The sequence below is a fragment of the Cervus canadensis genome, chromosome 18 (genome assembly GCF_019320065.1).
Source record: "Cervus canadensis isolate Bull #8, Minnesota chromosome 18, ASM1932006v1, whole genome shotgun sequence".
Lineage (NCBI taxonomy): Eukaryota > Metazoa > Chordata > Mammalia > Artiodactyla > Cervidae > Cervus > Cervus canadensis.
Genome location: NC_057403.1, coordinates 41,401,824 through 41,426,637, shown reverse-complemented (window position 1 = coordinate 41,426,637; position 24,814 = coordinate 41,401,824). Strand labels below are relative to the sequence as shown.

At 57.4% G+C, this 24,814-nt stretch overlaps 1 protein-coding gene across 2 annotated transcripts in view; it reads right to left on the bottom strand.

Annotated features, from left to right (window-relative positions):
* GNAO1 (G protein subunit alpha o1) overlaps positions 1-24,814 on the bottom strand; it is a 176,369-nt gene that overhangs the window by 13,900 nt on the left and 137,655 nt on the right. Inside the window, exons 4-7 of one of the 2 annotated variants that reach the window (XM_043434843.1) lie at positions 12,622-12,782; positions 6,971-7,099; positions 5,092-5,221; positions 1,202-1,355 (exon numbers count right to left, since the gene is read on the bottom strand). In XM_043434843.1, coding sequence (XP_043290778.1) covers positions 1,202-1,355; positions 5,092-5,221; positions 6,971-7,099; positions 12,622-12,782 — 574 coding nt within the window. The remainder of the gene's footprint in view (positions 1-1,201; positions 1,356-5,091; positions 5,222-6,970; positions 7,100-12,621; positions 12,783-24,814) is intronic. The other variant, XM_043434841.1, reaches the window with a different exon arrangement.

Genomic DNA, 24,814 nt, shown 5'->3' with positions numbered 1-24,814 from the left:
CTTGTCAGCACCAAACCAGCCTTGGTGACTTACCCCTTTGCTTCCACTGCCCCGTGGGCCAGTCTTGGCCACCTAGGGCAGGATGCATGGACCCTCCACAATTCATGTGTGACTAAACAGAGGCCGACTGGTGTGTGTGCAGGGTGCTGAGCCCAGCCCACCTCTGGCTGTGTGCTGCTGGGGTCTGGCCTGGGGGGCCGTCAGCCTGATCTCAAGGAAGGGAATAAACAGTGGGCAGTACCACTTGCCCAGCTCCGGGCCATGGCCCCCATGTCTCCATGGGGAATTGGGGTTCAGCCTGGAGGCTCCCCTACCAAGCTGGGACTCTGACTCCCCTTGTGCTCTCCAGGTTGGGGGGCTGGGCAGGCTGGAGATGCCCACTTCTGCTTCCACTTGTCTCTCTGACCAGGCCCTGGGCATCCTGAAGAGCCAGTGGGCTATTCCAGCCACGCTGCTGCTCCACGGGGGCCTGGCCAGGCTGCCCACCCACCCACAGCCAGGTGACCCCGCTGCACAGTGACAAGGTGGCCTCCGTCAGCCACAGCATCCTGTGCAGGGAGGTGTGAGCAGGACCGCTCATGAGGCTCTCGCATCCAACAGACTTTCTGACTCATAACTACCCATCTGGGGGTGCCCTCAGGGTACTTCTCAGTTGTAATCACAGTCACAAAAGGGTGTTCAGTGAGCACTTACTATGCGTCCACTGCCATGCTAATAAGCTCCTTCCTGCTCACTTTGTCCTCCTGGCAACTCTGGGAGGAAGGAATCGATAATCACGGTGATTACCCATCTCAAAGATGTGGAAATCGAGGTTCTGAGAGGTTGTGTAACCTGCTGTGAGTGGCAGAGTGGGGGCAGGAACCCTGGGCTGTCTGATTCAAAGCCCCATCTTCACCCCAGCATCATCTTGGTGTTGCCGCTGTACTGACAGCCTCTACTTACAGACAACCAAGCTGAGGTGCAGAGGCTGCCAGGGTCAAGGGCTTGTAAATGGCTGAGCCAAGATTCCAGCCCTGCTTCCCCGGACTAGGAAGCCCAGCTGGCTGCCCCGGGCCTCTCGCTGCAGCATGTTGCAGGGAGGCAGGGGACCTGCCTTTGGTTCTGTGCTGGATCCTCTGGGGCAGAGCCTGGTGCGTCTGCGGCACACGATGAAGGGGGACTGAGAGTCCCTGAGGTCCCCGTGGGGAGCGGCCGTCTCTACCTGTGTACTCCGGAAAGCAGATGGTGAGCGGAGACTTCTTGATCTTCTCTTCGAATATGTCCTTCTTGTTAAGAAACAGGATGATGGACGTGTCCGTGAACCATTTGTTGTTGCAGATGCTGTCGAAGAGCTTCAGTGACTCGTGCATGCGGTTCTGCAACAGAGCGGAGGAGAGGCGAGTGAGGCCCGTGCGGCGCCCGGGGCCCGGACCCACCGCGGCCAGTGACACAGCGGGACAAGCAAAGGGACGGTCCGCCAACACGGCTGAACACACCACCAGGGACAGAGACGCGAGGACCCATAAGGACGAGGACCTGGTCCCTGCTGCATTCCACACACGGGTGGGGTGGGGGTGGAGCAGGGGGCTGGGCAGGGTGGGGGAGCACTGCCCCTTCCCTGAAGAGGGCTGACCCGGGCGGGGGCAGCGAGGTCACCGGAGGGACTCCAGCCCACCACAGAGAGGACATGCACCATGCACGCGGGGGCAGGCCCCGCCACCCTCCACATGTCCACGCAGGACCGCGGGGCATGCAGATGGCTCTATAGGGGGTCTCGTTCGGCTTCACCAGCGGGGGTGGGAGGATGCACGCATTCAGTTGGGAAACATTAACCGAGGACAGAGGGATCCTCGCATTAATCCAGAGTTGGAAGCAGACACCAGGGGGACAGCGTCGGGGGAGTGCTCTTGCTGTGGCCTTGGTCTAGTTGGGGACCAGGTGGGTTGCCTGGGCCATGGCTGGGCTGGGAGTGGCTCTGTGTGAGCTGCTTATCGAGACTGTTTTCCCAGTAGAGGGGCCGGAAGAACCCCAAGATGAAAGCCAGCAAAACAGATTAAAACAGAGAGGAGGATAAAAAACCCAGAAAACATGAGAGAAGGAAAGAGAGGGAAAAAAAAAACAAATCCCCAATTAGTTCAACCAGTCTCAGGCCAGGAAGTCAAAGCCGGTCCATCTGGAGGGCCCCCCGGGGGCTGTGGACCGTGTGGCTGGAGATGGAAGGCGAGGTGGGGCGCACCAGCCTAGGCCGGCCGGTGAGGAGAGTGGGACGCGGGAATGGGGGCAGGCTTCACAGCAAAGTCACCCGGCGGTGCCCTGGGAACCCGCTGCTTTCAACTCTTAGCTGACGGTCTCAGCTGGAAGGAGGCGCTTCATACCTGCCCGAATTGCAGCGTGTCTCAGAATCTGCTCATGGGTTTGGCCTTGGTTTGGCAAGTTAAGGCCCTGCAGGCGGCGGTGACGGTGCTGCTGCTGAGAAGTTGTGGCAGGTGAGGCCCAGGGCCGCGGGGGTCCGGGCTGTGGCGGGCAGGGTGGCCGGCCGGTGGGCAGGCAGCCACCAGCCCCACAGCTCCTGGCCAAGCTCCAGGAGCCCCCAGGCACCTTTTTCTCAGGCAGCCCCAATTCTCGCCCCCCACCTCCAGCCTGGGAGGGCGGGGCAGGGCCGATCAGAGAGGAAGGTGGACGACCAAGGATGGGTCAGCGGCTGGAGCTCTTGCTCCCGGGGGCAGCACAGGCGAGTCCCACCACCTGGCCTCGAGTGGTGATCCTGGGCAGAGTCGTGTCGCAGCTGCCGTCTGCTGCGTGAAGGGTCCCGAGCGAGTGCAGGCACTCTGAAAGCCCCCAGCCCCGGGGTCCTCAGAGCCGCCCAGAGGCCGCTCGCCGTGGGCTCCGCTTTATAGAGGAGCAGGTGGAACGGCCGCCACGCCCCACGGTGCCAGTGGTGGCGCTAGACGCCGGGCTGCGTCCACCTGGCCCTGGACACACTGGCGTTTGCTCAGCTCCAGGGCTCTGTTCTCACGGGCACCATGGCAAGGAGCCGCCTCCGCGGGATCTTGTTGAGTGGTGAAGCCGACGCCGGAGCCTTGGAGAGGGTGCTGGTCTCTCCCAGGTGGAAAGGAACCCGGAAAGAGCCCATCTGCGACCCCACATGCTGCAGCTTCCCCAAGGTCCTCGGACCCAGCCTTTGTGAAGAAGGGCAAGGAAATGGGGGAGAAGGAGCTGAGGGAGAGCAGGGGAGAGAGACAGTGAAAGTAGGAAGGCGAGGAGGAAGGCGCTGCAGAACGGGCCCTGCTCCAGAGCGAGAGCTGGTGAGGAGCTGACAGAGGCTGGGGGGCTGGCAGACCAGGAAGGCCGTCTGAGCGTGAGGCCCGGCACCTGCTGGCTTCACTTGAGACCCGCGGGCCACAGAGCTTGGGGCCCTGTGGCTGCCAGACCCGCTCCGACGTCCTCTGCTCTGCCCATGCTCGGGAGGCCAGTGCGCACCCCTTCCTGAGAGGGACTTGGGACTTGGGACTGAGCAGGGCGGGTCTCCAGGAAGAGGCCTGGGGCCCTCAACACTCTAGTGCTTGGTTTTCTTTCAAACTCACAGCAGGATCGGCTTCCTGCACCAACCCTGTTTCCCACTCCCAGGCATAGCAAGGAGAAAAGATGAACCAAGTGGAGCTCAGATCACAGGGTGGGCAGGCGGACTGTGAACAGTGGGTCCAGAAACAGGGTCAACAGTGATCAGTGAGAGATGTGCCGGGCTGGCACCTGAACGCGGTGCCTTGTTGGGGGCGGCAGGAGCCGACCTGGGCTTCGGGATGGTCAGTGGGTCCAGGCCTCGGGGCCTTAGACACCACAGCTCCTGAGGCCGCTGAGAACAGTGCCGGCGTTAGAAAGAGCTGCACAGCTGGGGTCCCAGAGCCTCGCCCCGGAACAAGGCAGGGTTTGTGGGGCTCCGCTAACGCCCTGCTCAGAAGTGTTCTGGGGACCAAAGGAGAAAGGGCGAGGGGGACAGGCCAGCACGCAGCACGAGTCCTGATGGCCCACCCGGCCAGTGGCTCTGGCCCCATCTGCCCACAGCACCGTCACTGCATAACCCCGACCCCTCAGAACGGCGGCGCCTCCTCCCATAGCACCACACCCCAAAGCCCAGCAGACCTCGGTAGCAGCCCCGTGGGACCAGCGGACAGGACCGACGATGAGACAGACCCGGAGAGAAGACAGCCTTGCTCAAGGCCCACCGTGACGAGCCCAGTCCCAAAACCTCAGTGCCAGGGGTCTGTCCCTGCCTGCATCACACACAGGAGCTAACGATCGCCAAGGATGTGACCCCACGGCCCAGAAGCCCCACCTCGGCGGATGCTTGTCTCCTGAGACCGCACCAGGCCCACCTCTCTGTGGGCAGCTCAGTGGGCCCCCGGCTCAGGACAACCCCCAGGGACGACACGACCACCAGCCCAGTGCTAAGCCAGAGACGGTGCCAAGTCCTTGAAGATTCTCACCCCACTGCCCACGCCCCACCAGGCAGGTATGATGGTTACACCCCTAAGACAGAGAGGGTGCTCCCTGAATCTAGCAGCAAACCAGGGCCAGGCCCAGAGAAAGGCAGCCCCCGCTGCAGGTGAGGGCCCCGCTCTGAAGCCAGCCTGGCAGTTCTCCGAGGCCCCAGACTGAAGACGCAGTGACGGAAGGTGGGAACCCAGGCTGTGCCCCGCACCCCGTCACTTACCATGAGCCCCAGCCCACTGCTCAACCCTCTGCCAGCCCTGTCCACTGCTCAGGGAGGGCTGCTGGGGCTAAGAACCGCTATTTCTGTCTTACATACATTCTTGCTTGACTGCACCCTGATTTCATTTAGGATTTGCTTAATTTGGTTCTGGCCTGATGGCCTCTGCATCTCTGCTGTGTTTACTGAAGAGACCCTTGCTGCCCGAGCCCTGGCGTCTGCACACAGGCTCTGAGCAGGGCACCCACGGCTGCCTTCACTGCACTGGCATCATGAGGCATCTGGCCGAAGTCAGGATAGAGGTGAGAACAATCTAGCCGACAACGGAACCCCCCACCATCGCGGCCGGCTCCACCCGAGAGCCGCTGTGGGCCGCTGAGGCCGGGCGGTCCGGGGCCACTCACCGTGGTCTCGTCTTCGTGGAGCACCTGGTCATAGCCGCTGAGCGCGACGCAGAAGATGATGGCCGTGACGTCCTCGAAGCAGTGAATCCACTTCTTGCGTTCAGACCGCTGGCCCCCGACGTCAAACAGCCTGTCGGGCAGACAGAGAAGCTGGGGATGGGGGGTAGGGACAGCCCAGCAGGTGTGGGGACACTGGTCGAGCTGAGGGGTGGGGGAAGAAGGCTGCTGTGCACACAAGCCTCCCGAGGAGCCTCACTCCAGGCTGAGGGCTGAGCACGGCATCCTCGGGGCGGGGTGGCCATCACTGCTCTGTCCCAGGACCGGGCAGTGTCCCCCACAGCAACGCCAAGACCCGCCCCTGCCTCTCAGGGCTGTCATTGAGGGGTGACCTCAGCTGGACACGCCTTTGTGAGGTCCCCCTCTCGGGGGGACATGCACATCCTGCCCCTGGCTTTCTGAACATGTCTGTTTGCATCTGTGGTCTGTGGAAACCGCAGAGCAGCCTGGGAGGGACAGAGAGAGGCGGGCAGGGACCTGCAGCTCCCACATGGAGGGACAGTAAGGCAGCAAGGGGTTAAATGACAGGGTGCCAGCAGGAGCCGGGGTGAGACCAGGGTCTGTCTGCAGACAAAGCCTCTGCTCTGTCAGACACCATCCCCCGGGGGCATGAGAGCTGTCAGGGGAGATGGTGGCAGAGGGGCTTTGGTCCTGGAAGTGCGAGGTCAACCTCACATCTAACGCCCTGAGTGAAGATCCCAGGCCTGATGCACAGCTGCTGAGGTGGACTGGGCCCCGACCTGCCAACAGAGGAGAGCATCTGCAGGCCGGAGCCCATAGCGGGCCTGGAGCAAGGACACAGGTCCGGTCCTCGTCCTGTCACTGCCTCCCTTGGACCCCGCTTCTCCATCTGAAATGCTGGGCCCAGGTGACGGCCTCTGAGGCCCCCACAGCACGTACTCTCAGCTGCTGTGGGCCGGGCGCCCCCAGCCCAGCTCCTCACCCTCTGCCCCGAGGAGTGGGTGGGAGGGACCGAGGGACTAGGGTTCAGGGGCATCTTGTGGGGCTGCCTGGCCCATCCCTGCCTTCCTCGGGTCCAGGGAGGCCTCAGGTAGCCTCACAGGGATGGAGACAGAACCCCAGCCCTCTGTCTGTGTGGGAGCAGGCCGGGGCTGGGCCTCAGGCTGGGCAGGGCCAGGCAGCGGCCTCACACGGGTCTACTGGTCTACTGTCCCGGCCATCCTGGCCTCTCCTCTTGCTCCACCCGACACCCAGAAACCACACCCGGGAGGCAGGTGGAGGCAGGTGGAGGCAGCTAGGGGCACCCAGACCTCAGGGCATGCAAGATGCCCCAGGTGGTGCTATGACCCCCTGGCAGGGCCTATGGTGCTCAGACCCTGGGCCTGAGCTGTGTTCTCTGCTCAGGAACAGACTTGCTCCTCCAGGCCTCAGTTTCCCCTATGCATCCGGAGAGAGCAGGCCAGCTGATCTCTAAGCCCTTTCCAGCTCTGAGACGACATGGGTCCTTGGGTTACTTGGGTTCACCCACTCTTATTCCCCACGCCTCCACATCTTCAAAGACCACCTGGGTGATCCACCGTCCTCCCCCTCAGAAGTCACGCAGCGATAGGACTCCCTCCTTTGTTCACTTGAATCCTCCCTATTCCTCAGAGCCCCACTCCAGGAAGCCTCTCTGCTCACCGCAGCCCCCGACCTTGGCGGCAAAGAGGTGCACACACAGGTCCCTCCTCGCATCCAACTGCCTGTCCCAACTGGAGAGCTCCCTGAGACAGGAATGCTCCAGACGAGCTGAGGTTGAGAGGCAGGTGTCACCCGTGTCTTAGCACCTTCTCCGGGGTTGGGGAGTCTCCCTGGGCCTCACCTGAAGTGGAGGTTCTTGAACGTGAAGTGGGTTTCTACGATGCCGGTGGTTTTGACCCTGGTTCGGAGGATGTCCTGCTCAGTGGGCTGGTAGTCGGCGGCCCCGATCCGGTCCAGGCTGTCCAGGTAGCTGGGGATGGCAGCACACGGGGACCATCGACCAGGTGTGGGCACTGCCCTCCCTGAGCGCCAGCCTCGACGCGGGCCAGGGAGGGATGGCACCACCCGTCCAGGGCCAGGCGTGGGGCGGAGCTGAGGAAGAGAAGCTCACGTCCCGGCCTCAGGTGCTCAGAGCCTCTAACTCAGACCAAGGGCTTCGCGCACGGTTCCAGGCTCGCTCACACAAGGTCAGACTTTTCAATGAGACTAACATGTTTATGAGCTTCCCAGGTGGTGTTAGTGCTAAAGAACCTGCCTGCCAATGCAGGAGACATAAAAGATTCGGGTTCGATTCCTGGGTTGGAAAGATCCCTTAGAGGAGGCATGGCAACCCATCCTAGTATTCTTGCCTGGAGAATCCCATGGAAACCTGGTGGCCTACAGTCCATAGGCTCCCAAAGAGTCAGACATGAATGAAGCAACCTAGTATGCACACGCATGTTTATAACACTGTTTGTCCTTTCTTCATCTTAAAATAATAATGGGCAATAGTTAGATTCTAGTCTTTTTGTGCATTATCATGTTTCTCCCTTAATTTCTTGAGGTAAATGTATTATTTCCTAGATTAGAAAACATTAGGTTTTCTAATGAAGGTGAGTGCCTGGCCCAGCCGTGAGTCAGGGGTTGGGATCCCACCTCCTAACAGTACCCTGAAGTGCTTCCCAGAGGCCCTCTGCACCTCCGCCCGCCTCTTGCACACCTCAGGTTTACCAGAGGGCTGTTGCATCTTCCCATCTGGTGCTCCTGGGAGGGAGGCCCAGAAGCCACACAGCCAGGCAGGGTCAGGGCCTTGCTGGGACCTAGGCCTTCGGCATCAGGGCCCCTGCCATGCCATCACCTGCCCTGGAGATAGACCAGGCCTCTGCATTTGGCCCTCCAAGGCCACACACTGGGAAGGCTTTAGGAGTTGGTACGGGTTAAGGTTTCAACCCTAAGCCAGGCTGGGATCCAGGAAACCAGGAAGGAAGGAGATTGGTCAGACTGGCAGGAAGATTCAGTGACCCACAGGGCCAATGAATGGACTACCCACCCCTGTTCGGGGAGAGTCACACACAGCCCATGGGGAGCAACCTCAAGAGTCTGAGTCATGGCGTGATGTGGGAGTCTCAGGCTGTGCACAGAGGGGCCAAGCTTCATCATCACCCACCCTAGATCCCCTGGCGGGGCTGACTCCCCAGCTTGTGGATGTTCGCGGGGCTGGGAAGGGCAGATGCCTCCACCAAGGAGGGTGTCCACTGGTAAACCAACAATCCAGGCTGCCTCAAATCCTTGTGAGAATGCTCCCTAAGTAAACATAGCCAATGGTGGGTCCTGGGTTCAGGGAAGGTGAGCTTGAAGCCACACTCTTAGAAAGAGGATGACACTTGCTGGGGGGTTAAGGCTGGGTCTGCCCGACTCCAGAGCCTATGCTCTTAGGCAGGCCTCCAGGCCTCCTCTCCGCCGTGGAAGGAGGGAGGCTGATATGGCAGAGCAGACCTGAAAGCTCTGGCTGCCATGGAGCCTCCTCGCCAGGCCCATGGGCATCTGGGCGGTCTCTGACCTCAGCCTGAAGCAGATCCTCCCAACCTCTCTGTACGTGCCCCTCCCCTGCCCCCACTGTCTCTGCCCAGAAGCGGTGCTGGTTTCAGGAGCCTCCTCTTGTCATCCCCAGCTGGAGACCTGGGCTGGGAGCCTCTGGTCTTGGCCCCAGCCCAGCTGGGGAACTCTCTTGTAGGCAGACAGCCTGGCCCTGTCTCTCTGCTGGCTGAGCCTCACACAGGGAGGCGGCCACGGGAGGGCAGCGGGGGGCTCAGGGGACTGTGCACCTACTGTCTCCTGCCTGCCGACTGTCCCGGGTGCTGTGGGGGCACAGGCCCCACCTCCCGAGCCTCTGTTCCTGGGTGTGTGTGCAGGAGGTAATTAACAGAGAAGTAAGCTACAACATGCCAGGAGGTGCTAAGAGTCAGGAGGGAAGACTCAGGCTATCAGGAGAGGGAGGCCAGCTGGGGCCGCTGTTTGATATCAGGTGGCTGGTGAAGGTGCGTGGAGCAGGGCAACATTCGAAGGAGGTGGAGGGCAGCGAGGGGATGAGCCTCTGTGGTCCAGCCAAAGGACCGGTGGGCGCAGAGGCCACGCCCACCGTGGAGGAGGAGCCGGGCCTGCAGGCGCTGGACAGGCTCCGGGGAGAGGCTGTGTACGGGGCAGGGCGGGGCAGGCAGCAAGCAGTGAGGTTGCAGCGGGTGACGGAGGTGCGGGCACAGCGCGCAGGCCCGAGGTCAGTGTGAGCGCCTGTGCTTTCACCCTGGAAGGCTCTGACCAGAAGGGCGCTTTGCCAGTCACACCTTTAGTGGGGACCCGGGTCTGGGGAAAAATGATCCTCCCAAACCATGGAACTAATTACCTCTTACAGCCCTGGCTGGCATGTGCTTGGGTTTCTGGGCTTCCGGAACCTGTCTCAGAGCCATCGTTCAGAGGGGAGAGGGAGTGCCGGCTATGTTCAAAGACCCACAACAGAGGGAGACCTTGGCTGGATGGTGTCCCCTCACCCTGAGCCCTGGAGCCTCCCAGTAACGTGAGAGGCAGGCTGGCCTGCCCCCCATGGCTGGGCGGGGACATGTGGTGACTGGGCTCTGGGCCTTGGGGAGCCGCTCACACTGTCTAGGGTGTGAGAGTGTGTGTGTGTGTGTGTGTGTGTGTGTGTGTGTGTAAGAAGGGTGTGTGAGGTGTGTGTGTGTGTGTGTGTAAGAAGGGTGTGTGAGGTGTGTGTGGTGTGTGTGTATGTGTGGTGTGTATGTCTAGGGTGTGAGAGTATGTGTGAGTGAGGTGTGTATGTGGTGTGTATGTCTAGGGTGTGAGAGTGTGTGTGTGTGTGTGAGTGAGGTGTGTGTGTGGTGTGTATGACTAGGGTGTGAGTGTGTATGTGTGAGGTCTATGTGTGTGTGAGGTGTGTGTGTGTGTGTGGGGTGTGTGTGTGAGGTGTGTGTGTGTGGGAGTGTGTCTGTGTGTGAGGTGTGTGTGTGGTGTGTATGTCTAGGGTGTGAGTGTGTGTGTGTGAGGTGTATGTGCATGTGTGTGTGTGGGGTGTGTGTGTGCGGGGTATGTGTGTGAGGTGTATGTGACTGTGTGTGTGCGGTGTATATGTCGGGTGTGAGAGTGTGTGTGTGTGAGGTGAGTGTGAGGGTGTGTGGTGTGTATGTCTAGGGTGTGAGAATGTGTGTGTGAGGTGTATGTGAGAATGTGTGTGTGTGAGGTGTATGTGAGAATGTGTGTGTGTGAGAGGTGTGTGTGTGTGTGAGGTGTATGTGAGAATGTGTGTGTGTGAGAGGTGTGTGTGTGACATGTGTGTGAGAATGTGTGTGTGTGTGAGGTGTGTGTGAGAATGTGTGTGTGTGAGAGGTGTGTGTGTGTGAGGTGTGTGTGAGAGGTGTGTGTGTGTGTGTGAGAGAGGTGTGTATGTCACCAAGAGTTGTGCCAGGCGACAGCTCTGTTAGGCCTCTCTCTCCCTTCGTCACAACAAATCTACTTTGAGCTGTTTTACCTTTCAGGCCCTTCTCCTCAGCTCACCTGGGGGAGTTGACAAGTACTCACTCAAGTCTCTCATTTCAATTTATCAAGGTAACCACCAGAGGAACTAAAAATAACCCTGTAACTAGCCAAACACTGGGGGTGGAAGTGGAGAAGGGTTAAGGAAGGAAGGAAGGTTGGAAGGGGGGAGGGGAGCTAAATTCCTCAGCTTTCACAGCTGCAGCCATTAAACACCATTGAGAGCTGGCGGGTCAGGTTTTCTGGACATCGCTGGGACAAATAAACAGAGATAGTTAACAGTGAGAGGGGGCAGGCCTGGGAGGAGGAGACCACTATGAATTTTATACCTTTCCATACTGTTAAAAAAAATTTTTTTTTTTGCAATGGACTGATATTATGACTAGTTAAGTGGCAATCATTTAAGTGGGGGGCATGATTTGATGTCCTGAGGTGCCCCTGAGGGTAGTGGGGGGATGGGAAGGGTCTGGACTGAGGCTGAGCAGGGGGCAGGGAGTGGGAGAGGAAGGGGGCCCCTCTCCAGGCCTGACTGGCTGGGGGTTGGGGGGACACCTGGGTCGAGATCTATGATTTGAGTGCACAGAGAGAGGCGTGGACTTGAGCCTCTGGGCTCACATCCCTGCCACCAAGGTGTCCTGGGGGCTCATCAGGGACTGGGGCCTGGGTCACTACCACCTGGGACTCACAGGACACACGCGCCTGCCCCCGGGACAATCGAGGTGTGTACAGCAGGGAAGACAAGTCCCTGGTTTACCAGTTGTCCTCATGGTCAGTGGCCACGTCCCAGTGTCTGTTAGTGAAGGTTGCCTTCTCGGCACCAGCCTCCTCATCAGCACCATGGAGACCAGCATTTCTTACTCTCGGTGCTACTGACACTGTGGGTGTGGTATTTCTTTGCTGTGGAGGCTGCACGATGTATCTCTAGGAAGTCAGCAGCATCCTTGGCCTCTACCCATCAGATGCCGGTACCACTACCCTCGTCAAGACAACTGAAAACCTCTCCAGACATTGCCGGTGTGTCCTGGGGGGCGAAGGGGCCCTGGCTAAGAGGAGGCTGAGCAGATCAGTGTCGGAGCACGTGTGTCCTAATGCAGTGGGGTTTAAGCCCAGAGGTGCCCACTGAAAACCTGGGCACGAGTCTGTAAATGTGGGTGTGTTTCCTGAAAGCTGGAACGCAATCCCAGTGTCTTCGAACAGAGCACGCATCTCTGACCACTGAGGATCATTCCCTGGAGCCCCTGATCCAGGGGCCACGGACATGTAAACCTCCAGACGCCTGGAGTGACTAGGCTGCAGCGGGCAGTCATGTGACTGACCCCGCGGTCACAGGAAGGGTCACCCCTCTGCCCTCCCCTGTCTTACCCACCCACTGTCTCTGGCTTTCAGTGCTTCACCCCCCCTTCTTCCCTGCCCTGGGGGTCGCTCCCTCCCCTCTGTCCTCTACTTCTCCTTATTAGTTGTAATGCAGTATTAAAGCGTATGCCTGACTATTTATTTCACTTTTCTGATGGGTTACATTTTCCTTATTTTTAAAGATAGAGGAATGGAAAGCTTATTATTTTCTCAAAATGAAAACCATGTAAGTTATTTTCTGCCTATGTTACCTTTGATTTGTACTTAAATGGGGTCAAGGATTCTCCAGGAGGAAAAAAAAGGTTGCTTCACTAAAACCTTCCTTCTGGTGGGGCCCGGCCCACTCCAGGGCAGGCAGGTGATGGCCCTGGCCCTCTGGGAGCCCTGCTGGTGGCTATCTCTCATGCCCCCCACTCCCCTGGCCTCCTTCTCATCCTGGGGGGGCAGGGGATGGGCAGGAGGCGATGCCCCTTCCTTCCTGACACACAACGCAAAGTATCTCACAGCGGTTTCAACCTCAGCCCAGGACGCCTCCTTGCCCCACAGCCCCCGCCCCCAGACCCTTCCACACCACATCGCTGCCCCACTGGTGGCCTCCCGCCTGCCCAGGACACTCACTATTTGGCAGAGTCGTTGAGCTGATACTCCCGGGACCTGTTGAAGCACTCCTGGATCCCCGAGTCGCCCCAGAGTCGCATCATGGCAGAGAGCAGCTCTGGAGAGAAGGGCTCTGTGTCTTCCATCCGACTCACCACGTCACACACCATCTTGGCATCGGCCTATGAGGAGACGAGGACACGGACAGAGTCTTTTATTTGTGGGCACAACAATGATCACTGGTCGGTGACCCCACTCTTGAGTCCTTTGAACCCCGCCACCCTCCAAGAGAGCAAAGAGAGACAGACATCCCCCTCCCCCGCAGGCCACGGCTCATGGCGCAGGAAGTGAGCAGGAGGCGGAAATCTGCAGGTGGCCTTTGGGGTGGGAAAGACATGAAGGAAGGGGGCAAGGTCAACACCTGGGAGGCGCACAGCTGACAAATACTCTCTGCCAAGGTTCCTGTGAGCATGCTAAGTTGCTTCAGTCGTGTCTGACTCTGTGTGACCACATGGACTGCAGCCTGCCAGGCTTCTGTGTCCATGGGTCTCTACCAAGGTATGTGGGGGCAAAGCCTTCCGTGGAAACTTTCAGAATCGAGCTGTCCAGCTCAGTATCTATCCACGCGTCAGGGCCTGTCCAATGCAGCAGGTCAACGTGAAGGTGCAGGCACTGTGTCCCCTCCTGCCTGCCTGCCCTGGGAAGGAAGCTGTAACTGGCCTGGAGGCCAGCAGGCCATGCCCCTGACGCCAGCCCAGACCCAGCTCCCTAGGGTCAGCGTCCCACAGACCCCAGCCCTCGGATTCCCAGGTCTCCCACCAGGAGAGCCTGAGTCCTGGCCCCTCTCCAGCACCCGAGCCTCTCCTGCGGGCAGCCACCGGAAAGCTGGCCCTGGGACCCCGGTGCTGAGTGCCTTAGGCAGGCCGTGACTCAGGGAGGCAGGGGTGGGTGAGCAGGGGTGGAGCCTCCACCTGGGGCTAAAAACAGGCCTGTGAGTCAGGGCCCACACGCGATGCTGCTCCCTGTGCCGGCGTGACCTCGGGAAGGCTCACCCGTGTGAGGAATGACAGGGAGAAACCTGGCCAGGTTCCCAAACTTCTTCCTTTGGACCCCACTGTCAAGGTTTCTGCCTGGCCTGATCGCAGAGAAGGGAGTCGGGACCAGAGGGTGGTGGGCAGGGCCAGACTTCCTGCTGGGGGAGACACCCTCCCACCTAGAGCCGTGTTATGCCTCAGCCAGGCCATTAGAGGGCGTGGTTTAGAACCCTGGGCCTTAGAGCCACTTGGTTGGTGCTCCTCTGTCTGATGTGGAATCCTGGGAACCGCACTCCAGTGGGATGCGGTGCACGGTTTGGGGAAGGCCGGCCTGGAGCTGTCCTCCTGGCTCCTTCCCATCACCGAGGTGTGGCGGTGGTGGGGGTCTTGTGCTGGCGACACCTCTCAATCGGCCCTTGCTCTGTCTCTCTCCGGTCTCCCCAGCTCAGCGCATGGCACCACCATCGGCCCAACCACTAAGATTCAAGTCACCCACTTCCATCGCTATATCCACTTCTCCCCATCTCCTCCGGGACACCCCTGAGTCCAAGCCACTCCCTGTCTTTTCCTGGCTGTCCCTGGCCGCCCTCCCAAGGGTTCCTTGCCTGTCTCTTGCTTCTCTTCAGTCTGTCTTCCACACCACAGTCAGCAGGGAGGCTGTAGAAAAAGAACTCCCCATTTTTCAACTGGGGACACTGATAACCAACTTAAAGATTGCATCTCCTCGTTTTGCTTGTGGCAAAGATGTGACCATGTGACCAATTCTACCTATGGAGAAGTCAACCCAAGTATAGTGAGGTCTTTGGAAAAGGCTTTGTAAAGGGAAGGTGCACCCCCTCCTCTCACTTCCTCCTTCCTGAAACCTGTGATGGCTGGAGCTCTAGCAGCCATCATGGATCACGAAGATATGGTCTATACTATACCTGAGGGACAGTGGGCTGGCGATCTAAAATCAGTCAGGTCCTTGACAACTTTGTGGACACCATAACTTCTGGATTTTTTTTTTTAAACATTTAAATTAAATTTCTATCTCATTTAAATCACTGTTTTCTAGGTCTCAGATATTCACAGTCAAACCTAATTCTAATGGATACAGTAACTCTCTCTGTTTAAACTCTCATTAGCTTCCCATTATCCCTAAATTCCAAACTCCTTACCGTGGCCTCCAAGGCCCCGGCCTGGCTGCTCTCTGTTCTGCCCTCCTCCCACCTTTCCCCTCTCCTGGTCCTCTAAGCACCCAGCCCTTCCTCTGTTCCCAGGTAGTCAGGGTCATCTTACCTCAGGGGGCTCCACCCAGCCAGACCATCCTTCCCCTGGCTCTGCCCTTCTCCATCTTAAGTCACTTCCTCAGGGAAGCCCTCCTCTATGCCCCCAGGTAGAGTCTGCCCCCACGGTGCATCAACCACACCACACGTCACAGCTGGTGTTGCGTGTGCCTGTCCCTCGGCTTTCTGATTATTCGGGGCACCCCCATCTCACAATGCTCTGTACACAGTCGGTGCTCTGCGGTATTTGTGAGATGAACGGATCCTCGGCATTTTACTATCAGGCATGACCCCAGTTTCTCACTCCACCCTCTCTCTCCCAAGTCTTCTCATCTCGTCCGTCTCAACAACAGTGTTGCCTAGTTCAACCACAGCAGCAGCTCTGCCAGGGAGCCATCCTGTTTAACAGATGAGGAGACTGAGGCTCAAGGTCACATGCTACTAAGTGGGAGAGCCTGGACCCAGGGTTAACCCCTACTGTGCTCCAGGAGACAGCCCTGGACTTGCATCTCAGACACTGGTGTCCAGCCCAGCCCCTCACCCCCACCACCGTGAGGAAAGGTGTGGGCAATGGGTAAGAAAGAAGGAAGCGTGAGGGTGGCAGGAAGGAGGGGTCATGCCAATGCACCTGGAGGATTGCGGTGGCTGCCAGGCCTGGCCAGCCCTGTGGGGGTCAAGCTAACAAGCAATTAATAGAGCCAGAGGGGGCCCCTTGTCCCTCTGTCTTCCTGCCTTTAGGGCCCTGGGGGGTGGGGCTCACACTGGGCCTGACCTGCCTGTCCCCGGGTCCCCTCCTGGGCCGGGGGGGGGGGGCGCATTTTCCCACACCTTGCTCTCAGCTACAGCCCCCACGCATTGCCCCTCTCACTGGTCAGAGCATGCCCAGCTGTCCTGGCAGCAGGGGGTGTGACACAGCAGACGCATGGACCAGGGCAGCCCCACCTGTGCAGATTTGCTCACTGGAGGATGCTGGGGCGAGCTTCTGTAGAAAACACACCCCGTGGTCCCGCTGGTGGCGGCCACCAGCTTCCAGGTGGCTGCGGAGGGCCCAGTCCCTCTGATCTGCATCCTTTTCTGCCGGACGGCTGCCTCCTCCACCGGTGGGGCTTCCAGTCCCTCCTTTTCTGGCAACAGAGCCTCTGCTCCCCTGAAGGGGAGCACTCCTCCCCAGCCTGAGCAGTCTGGGTCGGGTGGCCCCTGTCCCATGGTCTTGGTGTGGACACACAGTCTGGGCCTGGCCAATCCATCCCTCTGCCCTTAGTGAACAGTTCCGGGTGGACAAAGAATCCAAATTTGTCAAGTGAGACTAACTTGACCAGCTCCAGGACACCTGCATAACTTACCAGGAGAGACCCTCCAAGGAAGGGCCCACCTGAATGTGGAGCCATCCCTGAGGAAAGCAGGGCTGGAAGAAGGAGGTACCCCAAGTCCCAGTGACACATCAACACCTGGATCCAGCTGTACCTGCAGCCACACACATCTCTGACTTTCCAGTCACCTCCATCAATCAATCCTCTGACTCTTTCTTAACCTGGTTGAGGATGTGTTTTTGTTTGGTTGGTTTACTTCTGCACAACAGCCTCAAAGAGTGCTACACTTCCTGGTGTGTTGAGGCCAGTACCAGGCTCACGTACTCCAGGCAGACCCCTCCCATTACTGCAGTCCACACAGTTCCTCTGGCATCTGACTCGCTTCCCCTCTTCCTGTATGGACCACGCCCTGGGCACATGCACAGGCCCACGTGCTGTGCTGTTTCCTATGGGGGGAGCACCAAGACGTGTTGGGGGCACTGGCCACGTCCCAGGGGCTATCTGCTGGGCTCCTGGAGACACTGCTACACGGGAGCTGAGGGAGGCTGTCCACTGACGCCGTGCCCAGCGGTCCCTGCGTGGTGGGCTGAGTGCAGGACATTCGTCACGGTGGGCGCTATCACACGCCGCAGGCCCAGGCCAATTATTGCCACTGCCACAGGCAGCTCTCAAGTGTCTAACATGCCCCTGTGGGGCACCACTTCCACTGAGGGTCACAGTCGGGGAGCTGTCTGCCGGCCCAGGGCCAGGGACGCAGCGGTGAGGGAGCGGACCCTTCTCTCCTCCTTCTCTCCTCCACGGCCCCCAGGGGCGGAGGGGCGGAGGGCGCTCCCAGTGCGTGTGCGAGACGCCACGTTTCCTCAGACGCACAAGCCCGTGGCGTGGGTCCAGCAGGTACAAAATGCCCAGTGTGCCCGGCCCTCCACGGCCGCCGCTGTCCGCCTGCTGGGGCTGCCCATGCTGTGACGTCCAATTCCCATGCCCCCCCGACCCCCAACAAGTCTTCCTCCTTTTCCCACAGCACCCAGGTCACTCCTGCCCTGGGCTTCTAGTTTATTCCGTGTGGACTTTGGGGGGCTCAGGCCACAGGCTCAAGGCTCCATCCACAACTGGGCTCCTGGCTTGAGTAGGGTCTTAACCTCTCTGAGGCTCAGCGTCCTCCCCTGAAAACCAGGCTGGCAGTCTCATCACTTTCTTCACAGGGCTCCCTCTTGTCGTGGGAGCAGACAGAGGATGCCAGCACAGGACGGCCTGAGGGGCGGGCCGGGCTGTGCCCCACCTCCCCAGCCACCCAGGAGACTAGGAGGCCAACCTGCCCGCCCTCGGGATGCCTGGAGGGTGGGGTCATGGGAAGGGGTGAGACATTGAGAAAGGCGTGTCTGGGACCCTGTGTTTCTGACTGTGAACTGCAGGCAAGATGCCGTTCGGATGGGTTTTGGATCGGGAGGCTCGGGGCACAGGAGTGGCTGTAACTAACTCTCAGGGCCACCTGCAGGATTCTCACCAGGTCAGCGATTTAAAATCAGCATCAACACTTCTTTTTATCAGAGCCGGTATAAGCTTTCTGGCTAAATGATATCTTAATGTTCACACATGAATGTTGACATATACATGCCCTGAAGCTGCCCTAGGTGGAGGTGAGATATTTTTGGAAAGCCCCACAACGGTAGAGATGTCCCTGTGGACACCCCATCCATAAGCAGGTAGAGCAAGGGGTGGGGAGGGAGAGGAAGCAGAGCAAGGGGTGGGGAGGGAGAGGAAGCAGCGCCTGGAGACAGGGGGCACCTCCAGCATTTGAGGGGGCTGGGGAGCTCTGCCAGGGTGCCTCCCAGAAGTAGGCTTGCCCTGGGTCAGTGCTGGGGAGCAGGTTTTCTGGGGAGGTGATGAGGGCAGCTGCCCCCCTGAACTGGCAGCACACAGGGGACCCCCCCTGCAGCAGACAGGCCAGGCCCCCTGCACCAAGAGGACATGGGCTCCTGGGGACTGGCCGTAAGTGTACTTGGGAAGCAGCGCCCACAATGCGGGGGCCAGGCGGTGGGGCTGCCCATTGGTGTCCATGGCTGAGGGGCTCTCTTTCCTGAAAGCCATCTCCATACTACAAGGAAGGCTGGGGGCTCCCATGGCCCTGCCCGTCTCCCACTTCCTGGACCACAAGAGAGCCCCCTGCACCCACTTCTCTTGCCTAGTGTCTCCTGTCCACCCTTCTCAGAGATGTGGCTGGTCACATCAGGGGTGAATATAGGGTGAGTGGTGACCAAGGGAAGCGGGAATCAGCCTGGCTGAGCCACTAGCAACCAATACCACACACACCTGCTCACACGGCAGGCACTGCAGGGCCTTGCAAGTCCTCGCCACTGCCGCCCACCCTCCGCCCACCGTGGACGCATCCTCTGAAACTGGGTCGGCCGAGTGCATGATTAACACTTGGGTCTGCAAAACTCCTCCCCTCTCTTCTGAGCAAAGGGGCTTAGAGCTAAAGTATGTAAAAGAGCCTTTCCCTCTCAAGAGACAAAGGGGAAAGCGAATAGGGATTTTCAGTCAGGTGACCCAGGTTCAGTCCTGGCTCTGCCGCTTTTTAGACGTGTGACCTTGGACAGACCACCTAACCTCCCTGAGCCTCTGCTCTTTTTAGTTCCCACCTCATCGGGATGTTTGCGCAGATGAAAGGCTAAATCGATGCCACACAGCTCTGCAACATAAAGAGCCCTGCAAATGTTAGTTATTATAAGCAAAGATGAGGTCTCTGAGACACAAACAACAAGCTGACATAAAATTAGCCCGCTTTGTACAAGACTTCTCAGGCAAGCAGGATAATCTTGATAACAATAATCATAGTAATTATAATAATAACCCCTTCCGTTTGAGGAGCTTCTTTGGATCTTTCAGAGTTTTCCTCCTCTAATCTTTCAGGCCAAGTGAAGTGTGAGAGCGTGCATGGCACGCACACATACACACACACAGTCCTCGGGTTGCAAAGGAAGTCGCCATCCTGCCGTCCTGCCACGTGCATTGCAGTAGCTTCAGCTCCCGCCAGGGGGCAGGAGTGCACAGGCCAACAGGAGACGCAGGGCTGCTGCACAAGCCCAGCCCAAGAGACCAGGCAGGGCAGGGCCAGGCGGGCGGCGTGGTTGCCGACTCTGTTCCTCAAGTGAAAGGGGCTGAGACTCCTGCTGCTGGAGGCCCAGCCTGTGCGCTGCAAGGTCAGCAGGTGGAGAATGGCAGGGGGCACCTTGCCAGGCACTTTGCACACGTCATCCAGATCTGAGCATCTCAGGAGACGCTGTGGTCCTGGTCTCTCCCTTCCTCGCTGCTGCCGCTGGGGTAAGGGAGAGAGGGGCACACTCCCTCACCCCTGCTTCCCTGGCCCTGGGCTGGCAGACGGCTCCCGAGCTGTGACTCTCAGGGGACATGGTCCCCCCACAGGTACTTTAGACATTCGTGAAGGGTGTTTTTTGTTGGTGGCAAAACCTGGGGCACTATAGGCAATTAGCAGTTGGGGGCTGGGCATGCATGGGGCTCTTTCTTTGGTTGGATTTAGCAAAGGCCTGTACCTGGAGCACACTGTCAGGCACAGACAGGGTCTTTAGGGGAGTTGGAGGACCCCACAGGTCTACCATTTGTCTCAGTGAAGGGAACCTTCCTGTCTCCCTGGAAAGATCCAAGAGCAGAACCAGGGATTTGCTGCTGTTTCTAATCTCGCCTCCTTTCGGCTGTCCCCATCCCTTCTCCAGCCATCCATCCACACATCCCACGGCCCCATCCAGGGTACCTACCTCCCCAACGTCATGCATCCACCCACCCATGACATCATCGCCCATCAGCCACCCTGTTCATCTATCAACTCACTTCCATACCCACCCAGTCACCCCCTCGCCTCCTGTCTATCCTTCCACAGCGTCTGTCCATCCCTTCATTCTTCACGTGTGCAACCTCTTCATTCCTTTCACTCCTCTTTGATCTGTGTAGCCACCCACCCACGTTCATCCACCCAGTCACCCCCTTATCCACTGTATACCCACTAACCCAGTGGGGTCCCCGCCTTAGGAAGTTTCATGTTCACCAGAAAGAGAAATCTTTAGGCATAGGGAGAGACGGCCTGCCTCTCCCCAGCCCCGAACACATCGGGGGAGAACTTCCCCCGTGACAGCCCCTCGCTCTGTCCCAAGGCCTGGTCTTTGTCAGGGGCCCAGGGCCTTGTAAAGGAAGACTCTCCCAAGTCCTCCAGCTGGGTCCACCGGGATGTATTTGTCCTAAGCCCCTCTTAGAGCTTTCTCTGTTTGGGGCCCAGGCTGCCTCTGAAGAGGTGGAGAGAAGACTGGGTTTTCTAAAGAACCTCACTTGTTATTTTTTTTTTAATCAATCTTTTAAAAATTTTTACTTATTTATTTTTGGCTGTGCTGGGTCTTCACTGCTGTGTGTGGGCTTCTCATTGTTGCTGAGCGTGGGTTCTACAGCATGCGGGCTCATTAGTTGTGGGGTGCATAAGCTTAGCTGCCCTGAAGCATGTGGACTAGGGATCAAACCCACGTCCCCTGCATTGGCAGGTGGATTCTTAACCACTGGGCCACTAGGTAAGTCCCAAGAATCTCACTTTCTGAAGGATCACACCCTTTTCAGTCTCAAAACCCTTAGATCTTCCAATTGTTTATAGAAGCAGCTTTTCCCGCTGGTTTACTATGTATCTTCAAGAACCAGGGGGTGTGGGGGTGGAGAGGGGGTGGGGGTGACTTTGACCTGAATTCCAGCTCTCACACACCTAAAAGTTTCCACTCAGAAGCCCTGTGGCAGCCCTTGTAACTGGTGTGGTTTCCCACCCCTGGCCCTGGCCCAAGCTCAGCAGGACCAGTGCCGCAGCAGTGCATGTCTGCTCAGCAGGCTGGCTGAGCCCAGGACTGGGTGCTGGCGACACGGCGGACAGCAGGGGCTGGAAACTGCCTCCCCGCTCCCCGCCCCGAGCCTGCTGTCGGTGGGGGCACAGACACATCAACCAAGCTCTGGAGTCAGGGAGGCTCCTCCAAGGAGGCAGCCGCTTAGGGAGGGCCACACAAGGGCACACTGCTGCTGGCAGGGGAGCCGAGAGGGGTCCGTCTGGAAGACAGGCCGTCTGGGTCAGCTGTGCCCACAAGGCAGGCACGGCTCAGAGACTGGCCTTCTCTGAGGGGGGAATTAAAGGGGGACCTGAGGGCCTTGCCGGGGGCATCAGACACCCCTTGGACCATCAACAGGGCCTGTGGACAACGGTGGGCTCAGAGTCCACGCAGCCCTTAGACATGAAATGAAGAACGGCACCCAAGCCCACACACAGACGGAGCCCAGCGTGAACTGTGGACCTCCCACCCCCAGGGGAGAGGCTAGGGGCAGCCGATGCTAACACTCCCCGAGGGTGGGGCCAGGGACATTTTCGGGCCCCCAGTCCTCTTGCCAGCTTTGCGGTTCTTAGGTGAAGCTGCTGTGTGTGTCTCCTAAAGCCACCCTGGCAGAGGTTTGGGGTGAGACTGGCAGGTATGGGGCAGGGTGACTCTGAGGCCAGTGTAGATGGGGGAGGGGGCAGCAGGGACTGCAGAGGTGATGGCCAGCCAGAGCACAGGGGGGTGTCCTGGGTGGGTGGCTGGCACAGCCAGGGGGTGTAGGATGGCGGCTGTCCTAGGTGCTCAGGGGTGGTGGTGTGGTTATGTCACCAAGGCTTCTGATCACCTCAGATCCCGAGGATGGAGTGTGGATGCACGCTTGTCCAAGACCCTAATTACCACATCACCTGGTGCCACTTTCTCCTGGTGCCCTTCTCCCCTGGGTGGGTCCAGACCTTCAGTCTATGTTCCTGTGTGGCTCTTCTAAACGGGGGCCGGGGGTTGGGGGCGCGTGGAGGACAGCTGAAGCACCAAGCAGGCTCTATTCAGGCCAAAGTAAATCCTAAGGTGAGTGGGGCAGACATTTCCACATCCTCGCCCTCTGCCTCCTTTCTCCTAAGCTCAATGTTCTAAGACAGGAGAAAAGAACTAAAATTGGATAGGCTAAGTTTCTAAGAAATGAACAAGGGCAGAATGAAATTACCCACACAGAGAGCTCAGTCAAAGGGAAAGACAAGTGATAATGGCCGAGCTTAGCTCTTCAGAACACACAGTGACGATGCTGAGCAGTTTAATTAGAGCCGCCTCGGCTGTGAGATATTAACACACAATTATGGAAGAGAAAAGACGGAAGCTGGAGCAGTGTGCACATGGCAGGGTGATGGGAGGCCGGGGGGTCGTGGGGACAGTGAGTGTGGTGGATGGTTCCTCTCCTCAGGCTTATTTGCTGACATCCCCTTCTCTTTCCTTGTCTCCTCAGTGGCGACCTCAGTTCCGGCACCATCCATTAAAGTGATGAGATGATGTTTTTGCTTGACAAGGAGCACGTCACCTGCCTTCAGGACCTGAGGGACACAGCCCAGGGCAGTGGACCAGGGGTCCATGCTCTGACCCTGGGCAGGTCTCATCTGTTTTCAGAGCCTCTGTCTTCAAAGGAACAAGGACAGGGTTGGCTGGATCAGTGCTTCTCACACCCCTGGGGGTCTCTGAGAGGTCCCTAAGATCAAAACTGTTTTCCTAACTCTTTGACGATGTTACTTGCCTCTCCAATGGTATTAATGCCGGAACTGATGAGAGACAAAACGGCACCCTTCAGCAGGAAGCAGGGGCACCAAACTATACGAACTGCCGTTCTCCTCTTTGCCACCGTGCAGTCACAGTAAAACCAATGCTTGTTTTCCAAGACATTTAAGAATGTCCACGGGAGCTCCCTGGTGGGCCAGCGGGTTAAGACTCTGTGCTTCCAATGCAGGGTACGTGGGTTTGACCCCTCGTCAGAGAACAAAGATCCCACATGCCCCCAGGGCAACTGAGCTTGTGTTCTGCAATTAGTTCCTGTGCTCTGGGGCCTTCTCATCACAACTGGAGAGGTGCCCACATGCCGCAACTAAGACCTGATACCGCCCAAAATAGACAAGTATTAAGGAACAAAGACTGTCCCTGAGGAAGCGGTCAAAATTGTGAATCACAAGCTCTACTGTGGCACACACGTCTTTTTCATATTCTCTGATGAAATGGGGAGGGTCTTGCAAATTGCAGGTGACGCTTGTCTGGAGGGAAGGCACGTGCAAGGCTGCCCTGCCAGCCAAAATGGTTCCTTTCTTTCACAAGACACCACTTTAACTTGAAAGAATGGCCGGCAGACAAATATAGGTAATTCAGACTTGGTCTCTGGAAGACAGTTTCTAAAATATCAAGCTAGCCTATCGCTTCAAGGAAAACACCTAACAAATTTGCTACCAAATTGAAAAAAATTCCAGCTTCCAAGGGAAGAACCAGAATTTTGGAAAGCTTACATTTAACACCATAAGTTTGACAGCTTTCCAACACCTGAAGACTTTTCTGGTAAGACAGACACTGATGTTAACAAATGCGAGTTTTTTATGTTCTCTGTTGAAAAGCTTCACCATTTGGAAGATGTGCATAATTCTGAACCACTGTTTTCCAAATGATCAAAATGATGTCAAAAATCTGGCATGGTGACCCATTCAAAGAGCAAAGTAAACCAATGGATTTTTTAAAAAGACTTAATTGAGAGGAGGGTACAGCGATTTCCCATATAACCCTAGAGCCTCCCCCATTACCGACATCACTCACCAGAATGGTATACTTAAAAAAAAAAAAAGATGAACCTATACCAACATATTATAATCACCCAGAGCCTGTTGTTAACCTTTGGTTTCACTCTTGTTGCTACTGAGTCACTAAGTCGTGCCTGACTTTTTGCAACCCCATGGACTGCAGCATGCCAGGCTTCCCTGTCCTTCACTATCTCCCAAAGTTTGCTCCAACTCACATTCCATGGGTGTAGACAAATGCATAATGACGTGTATCTGTAAGTACCATGATCTGTGGTATCATACAGTGTATTTTCACTGCCCTAAAAATCCTCTGTGCTCTACTTATTCATCTGTCCCTCCCCAGCCCCTGCCAGCCACTGATCTTTTTACTGTCTGATGGATCCATTTCAGATTAAGTTCTTCCCCTTAGTGACATGCTTTTCAGGTTCTTCCACGTCTTTTCAAGACTCGGTCGTTCATTTCTTTTTAGTGCTGAATAATATTTCATTGTCTGTACCCCAGTTTACTTATCCATTCACCTACTGAAGGACCTTTTGGTTGCTTCCAAGTTTTGGCAATTTATCAATAAAGCTGCTGTAAACATCTGTGTGCAGACTTTCTGCACAGACATAAGCTTTCAAATCTTTTGGGTAAATATAAAGAGACATGATGGCTGGATTGTATGGTAGGAGTACATTTAGTTTTGTCAGAAACCACCAAGCTCTTCCAGCATGGCTGGACCACCAGCAAGGCCTGAGAGTTGCTGCTGCGTTGCGTCCTCACCAGCATCGGGTATGGTCAGTGTTCCAGGTTTCAGTCATTCATGTGTGTGGTGGTGTCTCCCTCTTGCTTTAGTTTGCATTTCTCTGATAGCAGATGATGTGGAGTACCTTTCCATATGCTTATTGCCTATCCATAGACCTTCTTTGGTGAGGTGTCTGTTAAGGTTTTGGGCTTATCTTAAAATCAGATTGTTTG